Below are 20,491 nucleotides of genomic sequence, written 5' to 3' on the forward strand. Positions count from 1 at the left end.
AGGAGAGTGGAGTAAGGCCTATTGTCCTCCTTACTCACTTGAAAGACCTCCAATGGGAAGTTCGAAATAATTGAGCCTAAAAATACAGTTTTAGGGCATTTGGCACCCTGTCACAAAAACATTCACTGAAGTGACAACCCTTCCTACTATTTACTGCATGATTTTATCCTCAATATCTCTCCTCAATATCTATAACCACTGGTTTGGTACGGTCTCTCCTGAAAAAAGCAAAAAAAATTACAGCAAAAAAATAATCACACACCCTTGATTATCCTTCACATGCCGTTCAGAATTTTCTTATTATTATAGATATGAGTCTTTGTTTCTATCATCTAGAATTAACGATATTCAAAAGTCAGTATTAATGAAGTTTAACCTTAAGCATGTGTGAAAGCTTTGTGGTAATTTGAAGAATCTTTTTTTAAATAACAGTTTTAATTAGTCAAATAATATATAAAAAGTTCTTTATCTTTATTGATATTCTTTTATTGACCATTTAAAAAAGCTCAACCATTTTCTTTCTTCTACTTTCGCTATCCAGTCTGATGCCAAGGTGCATCAAACTCGACCCCCCCCCCCCCTCCCCGTGTAAGTGAGAAGTTAGATCATATCCTAAAAGGGCTTGGTTATACAAACCCACAGAATATGACTGAGTATAGTTCATGACAAAAAAAAAAATTATACTTAAAGACTAAAAGCATCAGAAATACTACTAATTAGCCATTACAAAAGGCTAAGCAGTAATGCCAGAAGAGTCAATTCGAGAAAATGTATAGTTCAAGAGCTAATTAGTAAGAAAACATAAAGCTTTGGAAGCAGAACGTGACCCTCATTTCCAAATTGATCCGGTATATTAAAACTCAAGCAGTGTCAAACCTAAGAATAAGTACAATGAAAAGTACTTCCATGAAGAAGTCTGTTAAAAATTAACATGACTCTTTATATCAGGAAAGATGAAAACACTTATTAATGATGTCTTATTATTAATAAAGAATTGTTCAGTCTGGAATTATAATCGATAATCCATTATGATCATTATCAGCAGTTCTGCTAACACCGCTAACTGATCTACTAATTTGACTAGTAATCTTCAAGGTTGCCTTTCAAGTAGTACTCGTCAATTTCGGCAACAATAAAACATTGGCAGTGGGAGGGGCAAGGGTGTTGTAAATTGGACAAATGGCTGGATCGAAACACAGCTTTAAACAACGAGTATGCCTATCCTTTTGGACCAAAAGTCAGCAGGGAGAGGAGAATCTTGGAGGGACCACGGGACTCCGTCCCTAATCCTCCCTAATCAACAAATATACACAAACTTTTTTCTACATCAGAAAATTATATGTCATTATAAATATTCACACAAAAAATATTATTTTTTATTTCATAAAAATTAGCATTCTACGGAAAACAGTTACTTGATCTTTTTTCTAAATAAAGAGGGACCATCTACCCCCTCCCTCCTAGGCTTTCATCGATACCTCTTTTGGTCCATTGAAAACAGTTTTTTTGCATTATGATCGAAAAGATTGAGAAACAACAAACTTGCCTTCGTAGATCTTAACCACCCCATACATTTAAGTGAATTTATACTGCTCAAGGGCGTATCCGTGACTCCTGTCCGGAGGGTACTTTTTTCCGGGAATGTTTTACAGAATTTTTTTTTAACTGCATCGAATATTTGTTTATATGCATTTTGTAACATTTTGCAAGTCGAAATAAGTTTTTTTTTGGGGGGAGGGGAGGGTTCAAAACTGGTACCCCCTTCCCCTTGGATGTGATCTTAGCTCTATTGCTCTATATAAGACATAAAAGCAAAACGAGGAAACTCTAGTAAACGGCAATCAACTTTAGCCCTTGTAACGCGAGAATGAACTGTAGAAACCAACGTACAATAAATCATTCAAACAACGAGGCTAAAAATACTGCTACAACCTAAAAATAAACCACAGTGTATAAAATTTACGTAAGCCCACAGCCAGCAAAACGTTAAAATTCCGATAACTCTCCGCGCAGTCGACCCTCTCCTCCCCGAAAATACTGGCAAGATACCCACTGCGAGTTGGGAATTCCACGCAAAACATTAAGTTGTCCTAATTTTTTTAATTTTCAAACGTTTTCGTGGAATAAACGAAATTTTCGATGCGAGATTGTACAAACCCTGATCAAACAGTTCGTGGTAACAAACTGTAGTAAGGAGTGATCCGGATCAATAGTAGCCAAAACTCTAAAAAATGGCATTTTGATACCAATAGTTACACGAAAAGAGTTGCATTTTTACGCTGATTCTAAAAACATAAGTTTCGTCAAGTTTAAACTTACCCATCAAAAGTTACGAGCCTGAGAAAATTTGCCTTATCTTAGAAAATATGGGGAAACACCCCCTAAAAGTCAAACACTCTTAACGAAAATCACACTATCACATTCAGCGTATGAGAGAACCCTACTGTAGAAGTTTAAGCTCCTATCTACAAAAATGTGGAATTTTGTATATTTTCCCAGAAGACAGATCATGGGTGCTTGTTTATATATATTTTTTTCCAGGGGTGATCGTATCGACCCAGTGGTCCTAGAATGTTGCAAGAGGGCTCATTCTAACGAAAATTAAAAGTTCTAGTGCCCTTTTTAAGTGACCAAAAAATTGGAGGGCACCTAGACCCCCTCCCACGCTCATTTTTTCTGAAAGTCACTGGATCAAAATTTTGATACAGCCATTTTGTTCAGCATAGTCGGAAAACCTAATAACTATGTCTTTGGGGACGGCTTAATCCCCCACAGTCCCCAGGGGAGACTGTGGCGGTTACAAACTTTAGCTTACACATAGTAATGGTTATTGGGAAGTGTACAGACGTTTTCAGGGGGATTTCATTAGCGGTGGAGAGGAGGGAGAGGGGGATTACTTGGGAGGAACTTTCCATGGAGGAATTTATCATAAGGGTAGGCAATTTCACTGAAGAGGGCGCAGGATTTTCTAGCGTTTTTTAACAAAAAAAAAAAGAAAAAAAAGTTTTTTCAACTGGAAGTATGGAGCAGCATTAAAACTTAAAACGAACAGAAATTATTACATATATAAGGGGATTCTTCTCTTCCTTAATACCTTGCTCTGTACGCTAAAGTATTTTTAGTAATTTCAACTACTTATTCTACGGCTTTTGTGATTTAGGGGTCATTATTAAAGAATTGGGACAAAATTCAAGCTTTAGTGTAAAGAGCAAGGTATTGACGAGGGGGTGAATCCCCTTACATACGTAATAAAAATATACAAATATAGAAGTTCGCTACGTAAGCTAATTCGTAAGTTACGTATGTTTATTATTAATAAATACACTCGTAGAAAAATAAAAATGTCTAGCTGCCTTTTTAATTAACCAAAAATGGAAGGGCAACTAGGCCTTCTCCCCTAGCCCTTTTTCCCAAAATCGTCCTATCAAAACTATGAGAAAGCCATTTGGCCCAAAAAATAATGAATATGCAAATTTCGTTTTAATTATTCATGTACGGTGAGCCAAAATCAAATCATGCATTAATTCAAAACTGTTCAGAAATTAAATAACAAAAAACAAGTTTTTTCAACTGAAAGTAAGGAGCAACATTAAAGCTTAAAACGAACAGAAATTATTCCGCATATGAAAGGGATTGCCCCCACCTCGACGCCTCGCTCTTTCCGCTAAAGTTTTTTATTGTTTTAAAAAGTAGAGAAAAAAGTCAAACTTTTTAGTCAAGCGTCAAACTTTAGCGTAAAGAGTGAGGCGTCGAGGAGGGGACAATCCCTTTCATATACAGAATAATTTCTGTTCGTTTTAAGTTTTAATGTCGCTCCTTACTTTCAGTCGAAAAAACTTGTTTTTTTATTTAATTAGTCTAAAAAGCTATGTTTGCCTTCAGCTGATCTATCCATATATACTAGTCTTGGTGTTATTCATAACGCTTGTATCGAATAAGGAAATGAAACTTTCATGAGCTAATTAACAAATTTTTAACAATGATTTTTGACATTTCAACACTCATTAATTGAGTTACATACGAACTTCCGCAGTTTCAATGTCTGATTTCTTTGTTCAATACCGAAGGTAATGGTTTCAGGTCCTCAGGTCGAACAGGATGATCGATGAAGCGTGAATGATATCATATCAATTGAGCTTTACACTATGTGTTGATTTTCGGCTGACCGATCAATTCGACATGGTTAAAGTTATGAACATATAGATCTCAAAAATATTTGATTGATTGTATTGGAACATATACTTTTCTATATATTTATATACTATACGTATTTGTTCCTTTTTCGAAATGAATGCGCTTGTGAACGAACTGTTTTGGGCTGTCAAAGGTGATACTCTTTTAAAGAGGGCAACGCACTGCATTCTACGGTTGAAGATTATGGGCATAAGTAATTATAGCTCTTATGACTTAGGGCTCATAAGTATGACAGACTTTGTAGCACTACTCGTAGTGCTATTAACGGTTATTTCCTAGTGGAGATGAAGTTTTTGACGAAATACCTTGAAACAAAGATAAAGGAATTACTCTGTGTTCTATAAAATGTGTCCCTATCCTGAAAGTCATGTAAAAAAAACTCCCTTTGGGGTTAAGAGTTAATTTTAGTATAACCTGACATTGATCTACTTATTTTTTCCCGTTTTTTTATAGTCTTTCATTGTTCTTTCTTCTAATTAAATAAAATAAAAAAAAGTTTTTCAACTTAAAGTAAGGAGCGACATTAAAACTTAAAACAAACAGAAATTATTCCAAATATGAAAGCGGCTGTTCCCTCCTTAACGTTCCGCTCTTTACGCTAAAGTTTGACTCTTTGTCACAGTTCTTCAGCGTAACGAGCCGGACGTTGAGGAGGGGACAGCCCCTTTCATATGCGGAATAATTTCTGTTCGCTTTGAGTTTTAACGTCGCTCCTTACTTTCAGTTGAAAAAACTTGTTTTTGAGTTAATTTCTGAATATTTTTGAATTAATGTATGTTTTGATTTTGGCGCACCGCACATGAATAATTAAAATGCAATTTCCATTTTTTTGGCTAAATGGCTTTCTCATAGTTTTGATTGGACGATTTTGATACAAGAAAGGGGTGGGGGAGGAGGCCTAGCTGCCCTCCAATTTTTGGCTACTTAAAAACGTAACTACAACTTTTTATTTTTTTACGAACGTTCTTATTAGTAATAAATATACGTAACTTACGAATTAACTTACGTGACAAATTTCTATATTTGTATATTTATATTACGTATATGAGGAGATTCGCCCGAATTTTGTCCCGATTCTTTAAGAATGACCCTTGAATCATAAAGGCCGTAGAATAAATAGTTGAAATTACTAAAACTACTTTAACGCAAAGAGCGAGGTATTGAGCAGGAGACGAACGCCCATATATACGTAATAATATATCTTCGTTTTAAGTTTTAATGCTGCTCCTTACTTCCAATTGATTTTTTTATTTATTTATTGTCTCATTGTTTTTTTTTAATAATGCTAGAAATTCCTGGGCCTCCCTCATGGAAATTCTTTTCCCTCTTGATAAATTCCTCCATGGAAAGATCCTCCCACGTAACCGCTAGGGGCCCTCCAATTTTTTTGGTCACTTAAAAAGGGCACTAGAACTTTTAGTTTACCTTAGAATGAGCCCTCTCGCGACATTCCAGGACCAGTGGATTGATACGACCACCCCTGAAAAAAAAAGCAAAAAACAAATAAACACACATCCGTGATCTATTTTCTGGCAAAGAATACAAAATTCCCCATGTTTGTAGATAGGAACCATTTTCTAGATAGATAAGACTCTATGACTTTTAAGGGGTGTTTTCCCCTGTTTTATAAAATAAGGCAAATTTTTTCAGGCTCGTAACTTTTGATGGGTAAGACTAAACTTGATGAAACTTATTCATCAATTCTTTTGATGTAGCTATTGGTATCAAAATTCTGTTTTTAGTGTTTCGGTTACTATTGAGCCGGGTCGCTCCCTACTACAGTTCGTTACCAAGAACTGTTTGATCAGCTACGTAATCAAGTATTTAAGTATTTCTACATGTCGCGGAATCAGGCTTGTCCACCTCGCTAGATATCCATGATCTTTGACCCCTAAATGGACCATGTTGAGTCATCCGTAGTTAGCTGTTCTGCAAAATCTAGCTAATGGGTTTGTCGTTTAGAATAAAATCAGTAATAGTAAGTAAAATGTTCATTTTTGAGCCCATTAGAACCAGTAGCGTCAATGCACAAAAATATAGGGAGGAGGGGGCAAAATCAATTTTTCGGCGATAACTTTGACGTTTTTCTTTTTGTTTCCAATGAAAATACCCTCGAAACGTATTTTACAAATAAAAGACAGGGGATATATTCCTCCACCCCATTTGCGCTACTGGTTACAACTTTTGTATTTTTCTTCTTTAAATAAGTAATTTTAGCAAAAAAAGCACTTGATACACCATTTGCATTACAAAATACATTTCCAGCTCCTGACTTGAAACATACATTTGAAGTAGCAAAATGATGTAGGTTCATCTTCCAATTTTCAACACACAAAAAAGATTTCCCCATAACCAGCTATTCTGTAAGTCGAAAAGAGCTTCGTGAATCGGATATAAAAAAAAGGCGCAGACTCTAATTCCGGTTTAAACAAAACAAGGAAGCCATGAGCCTCCCCTGACTTTAAAGCAATGGTGAGAAGGCCGAGGTAAGACCTAGATCAGGCCTATCATCCAGACCCATACTTTGTGGGTTGTTTTTCAAAAATGAAGGAAACCAAATACTGCTTGGTTACAACGAATTTCGTCTAGATCGCAGGTGCTGGATCATATTAAGGCTTAAGAAACATGTTTAATGGCAATTATAACCGAGGAATCTGAATTTCAGCAGCCTTTACGAATTAAATTTCAATAGTCTTTGAAGTTTTGAAACACGTATTGGGTTTACTTGCGGAAATCTTCTGTAACTGTGTGATGCCCAGGCTATTTATTATACCTCATTATTAGTTAATTAGCTAATATAAATCATTATTATTAATTATAACTCAATTCAAAAAAGAGCGTCACCAGGTCGGGGCACTATTTTTATCTTTCATAAAAAAGGACAAATGGCAGAGAGCAAACAGAACAGGAAACAGGGAGTCTGTAAACACACAGGAAAAAGCCTTCGTTTTTTTTCTTAGCAGGACTAGTAAAGAAGGAACTATGTTGGTATCGCTACTAAGTTACCCTTTAAAGTAATTTACTATAATGCCATTTATGGTTGTAACCTAGGATTCTGATTTCATTCTACAACTTGTGTATGAGAATGCAGTATTCTTAGCAAAAGTTGGTCGTACTTTAAATATTGTGTTTTGTTAATTATATAAGCGACTAGATGCGGCAATTTCCTTTAAAATGAGCCCCTTAGAAAACTCCTTATGATGGTCCAGTGCCCCACCAGCAGCGACGAAGAAAACGGATAAAAAAGAAGACAAATCAGTGCTTCCCATGCAAAAAAAAAAAAATAATTTTCCTTGTTGTTCAAGTCAGGGGACTGTAAGTTTTATGCATAGTCTTTTCAGCCATGGTGACTTCAACGGTGTTGTTTTTATTTCGATCTGATTTGGATTCAAAATAATTAGTTTTGGGGTACTATTAGCCGAGGTTCGCCTTTTACGAGTTTACAGCTACCGCTGCAACCACGGTAAGGATATCTGATGATGCTCAAGTATGAATAATAAAAAAGCCATTGTTAACATACAGTCCAATATCCTTTATGATACAATGCGCAAATGCTGAAAGAACCAGTAGCCTACTTGAAGTCGTCTCCCCTTTAGATTCAACTAAATTTGCATCTAATTGGTCATTGTTTCTTACCTAATCCAAGCTTTCTAAGTTTCTAAATAATCTCTCTGAAAAGTGAAGTACCCTAATGCTTGAGTTCAAGCAACGAAATAGGCCCTCTTCTAAAGACTTCTCCAAAGTTAATAAGCAGACCTCTTGAAATAACCAAAGGCTCTAAAGGTCTTTTCTCATTCTCCTGCTCTTAAGATTCTACTCTTTACCAAAGCGATTCTTTCTACATAAACGTTTCCAAAAATTTTTGTTTTCAAGGAAATCGGCAGACCTCTTAAGGAAGTAGTAGTTTATGCTGCCATTTTTTGAAGTTTCTAAATAGATAAAATTAAACGACAGTAACTTAATCTTTGTTCATTGTAAAGCCTTATTATTTCTAATAAGGTTAGGAAAAACAACAAAAGAACCCATTTTTCGTTATAAACCAGCAGCGAAGCCTGACAGACGATGCATAACAAAAGAATAAAAAAGGTAGCCCATACCGTTTTGTGAGGATCCGAGAATTGTTATTCCTCCACACACAAACACAAAATTTAACGTCATCTTGCCCTTCCCCAAACAAAATTGTCCTTAAAAGCTTCAAATCGTTCCCTGCCTTCAGATAAAATAGAGAAGATTAAACAAAACTATCATTTTGAAAACACTCGTTTCCGACGAGAAACGATGTTCCCCGTCTCCCCTAATCCATTTTTTTATCCTCAATCATAAAACAACCCAGTATCAATATTTACTCCACAAACACAACTTTTACTGGTACTTATGTATTATACCAAACACACTCAAGATGTGAAGTTAGGTTAATCATAATGAAAAATGCCAGAACACGATGAAAATATAAAACTCTGGTTTACATAATAATATAATTTGGGCTATATATTTGCACATTAGGAGGGGGGGTAGGGGTAGAATAAAGTAACCTAGCCTTACACCAACCCGCCTAATGTGCAAATATATAACCCAAATTATACAGGATAATTTGCAGGAAGGTCCTTGAATGGTTCTAAGAGAATTCCTTTGTAAAAAGGTTAAGATCCTATATTATGTACCACATAAGAACTGTTCCAGGTATAAAGACGTAATCTTGCTTGCAAACCATTATTAAGAGACAACGGTTGCAACCTCCATTCTTCCGTAGCCGTTTATCAATGATGCATATTTCATTGTGGAACTAATCTTGCTTTTAAAATGAAATATTTTCAAGATTTCTTGAAAAAGAAATAAAGGTTTAGTTCAATAAAGATTCGGTACAGTTTTTTTCTTAAACAATTTAACCTGTTTTTCAATATAACATCTAATTTGACTTAAAAATACTGGTTAAAAAAGAAAATCCCAAAGTAGATGCCTTAATACCTGTCAAATATTCAAAAAAAAAAATGTAATAAAAACATAATAGCGGTAAAGATCATAATTTTCCTTAATTGGTTTCTATTCCACTGATCATGAATTAAAATAAAAACAAAGCTGCAACATTATCATGAAGCAATAAATACAGTTAAGCTAAACGTAAATGTTGCACATTTCTACGGCTTTATGTACCTCTTTCAGAAATGACTTAGCAGATGGACCTGTACCGTGGGATTTTAAATCTATGGATAGCCCAGTTTTAAAATAAAAGTTCAGTTACAACCTCTAGGTTTAACTGCGGTAAACTTTCAATGACCTTAAATTCTTACCGTATGAAGGTTTCAACTAAAATCAGTTTTAGTTTTATTTTAGTAATTAGTAGATTAGCAGAAATCAGCTTTCACATTTTTTTTCAAAAAGCAATTTCTATTCCGTACTTCGGTTTAATAAGTTCCAGAATTTGGAATCTAGCAACAGCATAAACTATTTTAAACTTAATATTACACAACATCTTTTATACATAGGCTAATTTCTCAACAAGGCTAAAACTTGGGTGTCACTTTCGGAGAAGCATAAACGAATTAAAGTGTAGACAGAAAATGGAGCCTTCACTTACCACTAGCAGCAAACTTGAGAAATAGGACTAAACGAATTTTACAAGATTCATAGGACGTTTCCGTAAGATAAGTTTGCAGTACCCATAGGAGAAACTTTACAATTTGAATTTACTCAACCTGTTTTTCAGGCTCTTCAAAGCAGAGGAGAATATTTGAAACATTTTATTTTTAAGGCTAATGTTCCCGTATCAAACCGAGTTCGAAAACTCGTATGCTTTCTAAAAGACCAGGTTTTTAAAATATTGTCACACTCGATTAACATGTAAGTAAATACTTTAATTACAGATGTAATTTATTATCTAAGCATATCATTGAAAGCACAGGAATTACTTTTGACGGGCTCGTGGGGCCATTGCCCTGCTCTAGACGCTGCTATACCCTTGGTTCTATCTAAAAAATGTCTTTCGAATATGCGTACGATTCTACTTTTTAATATAATTGCTATTGATGTTGGGTGTAACCATGTGGCTTATATTAACAACATATATCTACTCTCTCTAAACAAACAATTGTGCATGTATTATATGTATGTGTAACTTTTTTCTCGAAAACGGCTCGTTTTTTTTTTTTTTTAATTGACACCCTTGGATTTCCTGGCCTTAAAAAAATGATCTACATAGGTCATGAGTTTAATATAAGTCGTTTGGAGCCTTATTTTCAAAAAAAAATCTTGTGAGTGACGTTATATTTATATACACTACAAGACGATAAATTACATCAGTTTTCCCCGGGACTGGTCGTATCGTTTTTAGTATCTATAATAATTGCAAAATTACACAAAATGATTCCGGACAGCTAAAGGAAAACGCATGGAACAAAGAATAGCAAAAATCACATTGATTTGCAAAGAAAAACGTTGCACAACGGAATCTACTGTTAGAAGACAAAGCAAAATTGTAACGAAATGAAGTAACGTGTTAGTTTAGCGTGCGTGAATCTGTGAAGCATAAACAGGAAGAGGGAATTGAACTCACGAAAGAATTTATTAATTCAACTGAAATTGCTTATTTGCCGTCGTATAACTTGAAGGTGAAGAGTAAAATGATGATTGTGTCATTCCGTATTTTAGATATTTTAGAAAATGACAATTGAATAAGGAACGTGCTATTGTTGCGTTTATGAAGGATAAACAAGAAGGAGAAATTGAATTCACGATAGAATTCTTTAATTCAACTAAAATTGTTGATTTGCTGCTTGGAACTAAGAATATAACGATGATTATAGCAATGCGTATTTTAGATGTTTCAGAGAGCATAGGTATTGGAACATTCCTGGTTGTTACTGAACTATATCACAACGCAATTAAAGCAAAAATCTGACGACTGGGAAAAAGCTGGAAAGAAGTTTTTTTGGTATCTATGATGTCATATATATTACACATGATTATGAATGAATGCGAACAGCTAAAGTAAAAGGCATGAAAAAAAAGTCGGAGGCAATGATTCCCGCAAGTGAAACGCAAACCATATCTGCGGCTAGAACACATGTGACAACCAGCACCACAACAAATCGTAAATGAAATCTGCAGTTAGAAGAGAACCAACAGTGAGAATCACAACAAGTCCCAGAAGAAAATAAATCCCTTAAAATGGATAATTCCTTGATGCATTAACAGGAAGGAGGAATTGAATTCACGCCAGAATTTTATAACTCAACTGAAATGGCTTATTTGACACCTCATGACTGAAACCTAAGGAATAACGAATATATAAATTTCCTTTAAACGAGCAACTGTGCATTAATTTATGTACGCATGTGTGTAATGAATAATGTATGTATTCGTCGGATTGACGATGCTTCTTGACTACTGAAGTCCTTGCGTAGGCCCTGTTGTATGTTGCTGCACTCGGATTCGATCTATAGGTCTTATATTACCTAGCTGAGGTCAAACCCGTTGTATGCATGAATATTTTTTTCTTGAAAACGATTTTAAATGAATCTAGACAGCTGAAGCAAAAGGCATGGAAAAATATCTGATGTAATGATGCGCGAAACCGAAGCACAAACGATATCTGCAGCTAGATGCGCCGTAATTTCTTCGTTGGTGCTAATAAATGATTAGAGAGTCGAATAAGTGTGAGTCTGCTGCGTGCTGAGTGCCGCCATTGAATTTTATTTTTCAGGACACTAGACAAAGGAATCTCTGAAAAAAAAGGGGTCTGAAGAAAAAAGTTACGTATATAGCAGTGCAATACGAGGGATGCGTTAAATGTCCAACCCTCAAATTGACATAAAAATAACTCGAGTGAGTTCGAGTAATAACTCGAGAAATTTTTCAGAAATTTAAACCCCTATCCTTGTCTAGGCATTACCTTTTACCAATATTACCTATGGAAAAAGTTATCTATTGTCAAATTAGTTTCATTTTTCGCTTTAATACAAAAAAAAAGCAAAAGACGCAGTTAAGCAACTGACAAGCAGTTTAATAGCTAAAAACAAATCAAAAATAACTAAAACAAACCCCTGGGGATAGTGTATATATATAATGTATATATATATGTATATATACAGAAATATATTTCTGTACAATAGTTTAAAAATCAAAATCACGTCTACAGGCCAAGCAACAATGTTCGTGGGTCTTCAATGGCAGACTTAATTTTTCTCAGGAAAGTCACAGCTTCCCTTCCATCAATGAGTCTGTGGTCATATGTCAAAGCCACATACATCATCGGACGGATAACAACCTGAAAAGCAAACATATATCTGTTAGTGTATTAATACAACTAAGCAAAAAAGTATATAGAATATCTATATATATAAAAATAAGTTGTCTGTGTGTGTGTGTGTCTGTCGAGTGACGTCATGTTTGTGTGTCGACTGACGTCATGATTGTCGACTGACGTCATTATAAGGATTGAGCTGTGTGCGTCATGAAGTTGTTTGTCGACTGACGTCATGTTTATCAACTGATGAAATTACATACCGGGACACCGGGACACAAATGACGACCGGGACACAGGGAATATAAATGACGACCGGGAACCTCAAAGAGAAACTACAGACTGGGACACCCGGACACAAATCACGACCGGGACACAGGGAATATAAATGACTACCGGGACACAGGGACACAACTACAACGGGGACGCCGGGGGCACAGGCGGGATATATAAATGACGACCGGGACACAGGGATTGTTCGAATAGAAATTACAGACCGGGACACCGGGACACAAATGACGACCAGGACACCGGGACACAGGGAATATAAATGACGACCGGGACACTCAAAGAGAAATTACAAACTGGGACACCGGGACACAAATGACGACCGAGACACAGGGAATATAAATGACGACCGGGACACAGGGACACATCATTAGAATAATGAGGTATAGATCTGAATACAGATTGTTTTGCCCATGGACAATTATATGTTGCATGTTCAAGAGTCAGTAAACCTGACAATCTATTTATATGCAACATATATATATATATATATATATATATATATATATATATATATATACTAGCTGTTGGGGTGGCGCTTCGCGCCACCCCAACACCTAGTTGGTGGGGGCGCTTCGCGCCCCCCCCAAGCCCCCCCGCGCGCGTAAGTCGTTACGCGCCATAATAGTTACGCGCCATTGTAGTTGTGTACCTATGTCCCACCTGTGAATATAGATATATATATATATATATATATATATATATATATATATATATATATATATATATATATATATATATATATATATATATATATATATGGTTTTAACTACGTAAAACTTGCGAATATACAACATTCTTTGCTGTCCCATTGTCTTTGCATATAAATAGATTGTCAGGTTTACCGACTCTTGAACATGCAACATATAATGGTCCTTGGGAAAACAATCTGTATTTAGATCTATACCTCATGATTCTAATGATTGCCCTTGAGCTGTGTTGATGGTGATTGCTAATCGACCATTCCCTGTCCCGGTGTCCCGGTCGTCATTTATATCCCCCTGTTTTCCCCGGTGTCCCCGTTGTAGTTGTGTCCCTGTGTCCCGGTCGTCATTTATATTCCCTGTGTCCCGGTCATCATTTGTATCCCGGTGTCCCGGTCTGTATATACATTCGTTTTTTAGTTTTGTTTTTCTCCTTTATTTTTTTCCTTTTTTTTCTTTTTTAGTTTATTTAGATTTTTAGATTTTTCAGTTTTTTTATTAGTTTTTAGTTTTTTTTCTTTTTAGTTTTTTTGTAGTTTTTACCTTCTTTTTAGTTTTGTTAGTTTTTTTTTACTTATGTCCTGGTCGTCATTTATACTCCCTGTGTCCCGGTGCTTTGTTGATTGCTTATCGAACATTCCTTTTGTCCTGGTCGCTTTCTCTTTGAGTGTCGTCATTTATTTTTTTCTTTTTTAGTTCTTTTAGTTTTTACCTTTTTTAGTTTTTTTTAGTTTTTTAGATGAAAATATTTTTTAGTTTTTTCCTTTTTTTCTTTTTAGTTTTTTATTGGTTTTTACCTTTATGTTAGCTTATTTTTCAGTTTTTTCCTTTTTTTTAGTTTTTTTTCATTTTTTATTTTTTTTAGTTTTTTACCTTTTTTTAGTTTTTTTAGTTTTTTTAGTTTTTTTAGTTTTTTAGCTTTTTTACTTTTTTTATTAGTTTTTAGTTTTTTTGTAGTTTTTGCCTTTTTTTTAGTTTTTTCAGTTTTTTTTTAGTTTTTTATTGGTTTTTACCTTTATTTTAGCTTATTTTTCAGTTTTTTCCTTTTTTTAGTTTTTTTTAGTTTTTAGTTTTTTTAGTTTTTTTAGTTTTTTAGCTTTTTTATTTTTTTTATTAGTTTTTAGTTTTTTTTTGTAGTTTTTGCCTTTTTTTTAGTTTTTTTAGTTTTTTAGCTTTTTTATTAGTTTTTAGTTTTTTTTGTAGTTTTTGCCTTTTTTTAGTTTTTTTAGTTTTTTAGCTTTTTTATTTTTTTTATTAGTTTTTAGTTTTTTTTTTGTAGTTTTTGCCTTTTTTTAGTTTTTTCAGTTTTGACGTCACCTGATCCAGTTTTTTCAGGTGACGTCACCTGATCCACGATCCACAGATCCACAGACAACTTATTTTAATATATATAGATAGTTTTTTTTTTTTACTTATGTCCTGGTCGTCATTTATACTCCCTGTGTCCCGGTGCTTTGTTGATTGCTAATCGAACATTCCTTTTGTCCTGGTCGCTTTCTCTTTGAGTTTCGTCATTTATTTTTTTCTTTTTTAGTTCTTTTAGTTTTTACCTTTTTTAGTTTTTTTTAGTTTTTTAGATGAAAATTTTTTTTAGTTTTTTCCTTTTTTTCTTTTTAGTTTTTTATTGGTTATTACCTTTATTTTAGCTTATTTTTCAGTTTTTTCCTTTTTTTAGTTTTTTTTTATTTTTTATTTTTTTTAGTTTTTTACCTTTTTTTAGTTTTTTTTAGTTTTTTTAGTTTTTTTAGTTTTTTAGCTTTTTTACTTTTTTTTATTAGTTTTTAGTTTTTTTTTGTAGTTTTTGCCTTTTTTTAGTTTTTTCAGTTTTTTTTTAGTTTTTTATTGGTTTTTACCTTTATTTTAGCTTATTTTTCAGTTTTTTCCTTTTTTTTAGTTTTTTTTAGTTTTTAGTTTTTTTAGTTTCTTACCTTTTTTTTAGTTTTTTTAGTTTTTTTAGTTTTTTAGCTTTTTTATTTTTTTTATTAGTTTTTAGTTTTTTTTGTAGTTTTTGCCTTTTTTTAGTTTTTTAGTTTTTTAGCTTTTTTATTAGTTTTTAGTTTTTTTTATAGTTTTTGCCTTTTTTTAGTTTTTTTAGTTTTTTAGCTTTTTTATTTTTTTCATTAGTTTTTAGTTTTTTTTGTAGTTTTTGCTTTTTTTTAGTTTTTTCAGTTTTGACGTCACCTGATCCAGTTTTTTCAGGTGACGTCACCTGACACATCCATCCACAGACAACTTATTTTTATATATATAGATAGATAGAAGATATATATATATATATATATATATATATATATATATATATATATATATATATATATATATATATATATATATATATATCTATTCACAGGTGGGACACAGGGACACAACTACAATGGCGCGTAACTAATATGGCGCGTAACGACCTACGCGCGCGGGGGGGCTTGGGGGCACGAAGCGCCACCTCAACAGCTAGTAAATAATAAATTTATGAATATTTTGGACACCAATGAAAAAAAAAACTTTTCTTCAATTATGTTTTTTTATATTCCTAACATTGATAAGGTTTCTACGTTAAAAGAGAAAACTCTTTTACAGATTAATGTCCAGTCAAAGCGAAAAAAAAACTCAACAAGAAGAATGGTAAGTAGAGAAGAAAGGATCGCGAATCTAGAGTAATTTGTATATGGAAAATTGCATCGTTTTACGTAAAGAACCCCCCCCCCCCAAAAAAAAAAAATAATAATAAAAGTTTGAATCTTGATAAAAACTAAATCATTCAGCAAGTTCAGTATGTCTGACAACCGAAGTAAATATGTTTAAACTCCAATTCAATGAAAGATAGAAAAAAAAGATCGAGCTTCGGATTTTCCTTGATAAGCATGGTTAGAAATTCGGGTTTCTGTTGCTATTTTCTTCTAGGTTGATCTTGTCAATCAGTAGTCGTAGGAAATTGAAGGAATCCTCACTGAATTCGAGAATTTGATATTGAGTACCCTATATAAGGAAAAAAAGGAGTTTGCGCCAAAACCAAAACTCGTTTTTGGCATTTTGTGACAAAAAACTCGAATTGTCCCTGAATACAGTCAAAATACCTCTATGAAAAAATTCTTCGCTAGTTGACGATTTAAAAACCATCAGAAAGCTTATACAAAACCTTTCTATTTATAAAGACATACTGTCAGGCGGTGACACATTTCGTCTTTGACTTTAAACAAGCAATGATAAAGAAACCGTGCGTTTGAAGGGTTTTACATAGCTAAACATTAGATTTTTTTGCGATTTCAGATATTTTTCTGACGGAAAGAAATGTCTGAATCTTTTGGTCAGCCTATTCTAAGTTTTGTGTCGATGTTCCTTCGGATTATACTTGGGGGGGGGGGGGTGAAGGATGAGACTAGCTCAATCATATTCCTCAATCGGCATAAAACAAAATGACCCATGCAAAATTCGAATTAGAATATTTGCGTTAAGAAAGATAAGAAACACAGCTGCGGTCTAATAGCCTTGTATAATAAATGTTGGCAGAAAAAGAAAAAACCACCAAAAAGAATATCTCATATTTTTTTTGCGTATCTTAAGAGTATTTGTATATTCCTTCCTTATTATTACAAATCGACAAGCTTCATGAATTCAAAGAACTATTTATCATCAACATTATGATCGTCTTTATGAATGTATCACATTTTTCTTTCGTTTTCTCCATATTTATGACCATTAGGAAGTGTCAAACTAGTTTTTTCCTGTTTCTTAAGAAGTTGATGGTATTCAACATGCAGACTGCAATTGACGACTGCGATAGAAAAAAAAATCTGGTCATCATAGAAACTTCTCTAGATCCCACTAAAACGGAGCATGTCCCATCCCAAAAGCGGCACATCTATGCATGGTATCATTAACATTGCTAATTATAGCTTATTACAAAATACAGAAGTGATAAGAAAATCAAGTTAGATGTAAGTTACTAAGACAGAGTACAACAAATGTACATTGAATATTTATGAACACTAGAATTAGCCCTACAAAAAGGACAATGTGCCTATGTCAAGGTTTTATTTTTTCGTAGGTTGGATGCCTTCAACATAGCTACATCCAAATATGGATCCTGATTAAAAAAATACAGAATTTGAGGAACGTAAAACCGGAAGAAAAAACTTGTCGAATAAACTACTCATATCAGATTTCAAGAGGAAAAAGAAAAGAAAACCACCAACAAAGCAACCATATCAACTAGATTGTTAAGCTTGACTGCCACACATCTCGGCTTTTAAAAGCTTTCTTCCACTTAGAACAGGTCTTATAAGCGTTTTGAGTTACAGGTAAATGTTCGTTTCCATTTAGAAATATAAACGGGCATCCAGCCATTGAAACGATAATCTCCCACGGTTTTTGGTATGGACGAGTGAACTTATTTTCTATCTTTATTTCCGGTTACCGCCCCAAGGAAATACCATTGTCTTCTCGCACTAATAATTAAATTTAAAAAAAAAGAAATAAAACATGACCGTTCAGAGGGCAACATTTAAGTCCTAAAAATAACAAGAGGAAAAATCAGACTTGACATTAATGTACCTATCGTCTGGCAAAAAAACGCAGGAATTTTCTTTTTTATGCTTAGATGTCTAAGTATTAATAACACGCTTAAGCGTATATTTTAGCAAGCAGTTAGTCAAATTAACTTCTAACAGAATTAGCTATCATTCAATGATCAAAATATTTGATGACATTTTTCTCATTTAAATGCTAGCTTTAGAGAAGAACCAAATTCTTTATGAAAGTTAAAAAAAAACTAATTAAAATATTAATTTGAAAACTGAAAATTGATTAAGATGATTTTTTTTTTGGGGGGGGGGTCCTCTAAAATTAATTAAATCAAAACCGGAAGATGTTGATGTCTATTTATTTTCAATAGTCAGAGTACCAATATTTCAATTTTGCTCAAAATCATCTGACTGAATGAACATCAAGTGCCACTTGGCCAGTCGAAAGTAAACCCGGAAGTCGACTCTTGGCTGACTTATTTTGAAAATTTGAAATCATAGGCATTTAAAAGATCGGAGGCCCATCCACCCACAAATACGTAGAGAACTGACCGATGTTCTGGGTCTGTGAATTTCCAATCCCTGACAACTCTTACCAGCTAGCACAGGAGATATCAAAGACGGAGCTGAACAAAGCATCAAGAGCCACCGAGGTATCCATCTTCTCCGGGTATCCATCAAAAATGTATAAAAGTTAATTGACCCTCCTGTTTTCTTTTTACTAAATAGAAATAAGTTTAAAACAAGTCTTTTCAACTGAAAGTAAGGAGCGACATTAAAACTTAAAACGGACAGAAATATTCCGTATATGAAAGGAGCTGACCCCTCCTCAACGTCCCACTCTTTACGCTAAAGTTTGACCCTTTGTCACAGTTCTACTTTTTAGAACAACAAAAAACTTTAGCGTAAGGAGCGGGACGTTGAGGAGGGGACATCCCCTTTCATAAACGGAACAATTTCTGTTCGTTACTTTTTTTTATTTAATTTCTGAACGTATTTGAATTGTATGTTTTGATTTTGGCTCACCGCACATGAATAATTAAAATGAAATTTGCATATTATTTTTTTTTGCTAAATGGCTTTCTCATAATTTTCATCGGACGATTCGAATAAAAAAAGAGGTGAGGGGGGGGGGGAGCCCAAGTTGCCTTCCAATTTTTGGTTACTTAAAAATACAACCTGAACTTTGTATTTTTTTACGAACGTTTTTATTAGTAATAAATATACGTAACTTACAAATGAATTTACTTAGCAAACTTCTAGATTTGTATATTTTTATTACGTATATGAGGGGTTCGCCCCCTCGTCAATACCTCTTTCTTTACACTAAAGCTTGAATCTTGCCCAATTCTTTAAGAATGACCCCTGAATCGCAAAGGCCGTAGAATAAATAGCTGAAATTACTAAAAATACTTTAGCATAAAGAGCGAGGTATTGACGAGGTGACTTTTAAGTTTTAATGCTGCTCTTACTTCCAGTTGAAAAATTTTTTCACTTATTTTCTCATTGCTTTTTTTTAATAATGCTAGAAAATACTGCACCCCCTTCATGGAAATTCTCTTCCCTCATTGCAAATTCATCCCAGAAGAGATCTCCCACGTAACCCCCCCCCCCCCCCAACGCAAAATGGTCGCCTTAAAACGTCTGTACACTTCCCAATAACCATTACTATGTGTAAACAATGGTCAAAGTTTGTAACTTGCAGCCCCTCCCCCAGGGACTGTGGGGGATTAAGTCATCTCCAAAGACATAGTAATTAGGTTCTTCGACTATGCTGAACAAAATAACTATCTCAAAATTTGGTCCGGCGACTTTAAGAAAAAGAGCGTGGGAGAGAGCCTAGGTACCCTCCAATTTTTTGGCCACTTAAAAAGGGCACTGGATAATTTAATCTCAGTTAAAATGAGCCCTTTTACGACAATTTAGGACCACTGAGTCGGTACGATTACCCCTCAACAAAAAGAACAAACAAAAAAACAAATTAACACGCATCCGTGATCTGTCTTCTGGCGAAAAATACCATATTTTAAACTACTACAGTAGAGTTCTCTGATACGTTGAATCTGATAGTGTGATTTTCGTTAAGATTCTATGACTTTTAGGGGGTGTTTCCCCCTATTTTCTAAAATAAGGCAGATTTTCTCAGGCTCGTAACTTTTGACGGTTAGACTAAATTTGATGAAACTTATATATTTAAAATCAGCATAAATATAAAATTCCTTTGATGCAACTACTGGTATCAAAATTCTGTTTTTTAGAGTTTTGGTTACTATGAGCCGGATCGCTCCTTACTTACAGCTCATTACCACAAACTGTTTGAAGACGTAAGCAACCTTGTTAAAATTAGAGTCATAACGAGTTCAGTCTGTATTATTGAGGATCATAAGTAGTGCCCTGATTAAATGTTAATCAATCAACGTCTTTAAAGCCAAATTTTAGGTCAATCAGTCTTCCATTTCGACATGTTTAACAAATTGACAGAAATTACTATGAACGAAATTAAATTTAAAATGAAAATAAATAAAAAAGAACATTGTGATCGGAAC

At 34.0% G+C, this 20,491-nt stretch overlaps 1 protein-coding gene across 1 annotated transcript in view; it reads right to left on the reverse strand.

Annotated features, from left to right (window-relative positions):
- Positions 1 to 12,172: 12,172 nt before the first annotated feature.
- The window catches only part of LOC136029205 (dihydrolipoyllysine-residue succinyltransferase component of 2-oxoglutarate dehydrogenase complex, mitochondrial-like), a 53,998-nt gene continuing 45,679 nt past the window's right edge, over positions 12,173 to 20,491 (reverse strand). The window contains exon 9 of the mRNA XM_065707355.1: positions 12,173 to 12,457. Within this exon, the coding sequence (XP_065563427.1) occupies positions 12,323 to 12,457 (135 nt within the window). The 3' untranslated portion in view covers positions 12,173 to 12,322. The remainder of the gene's footprint in view (positions 12,458 to 20,491) is intronic.

Source organism: Artemia franciscana, chromosome 7, assembly GCF_032884065.1.
Source record: "Artemia franciscana chromosome 7, ASM3288406v1, whole genome shotgun sequence".
Classification (NCBI taxonomy): Eukaryota; Metazoa; Arthropoda; class Branchiopoda; order Anostraca; family Artemiidae; genus Artemia; species Artemia franciscana.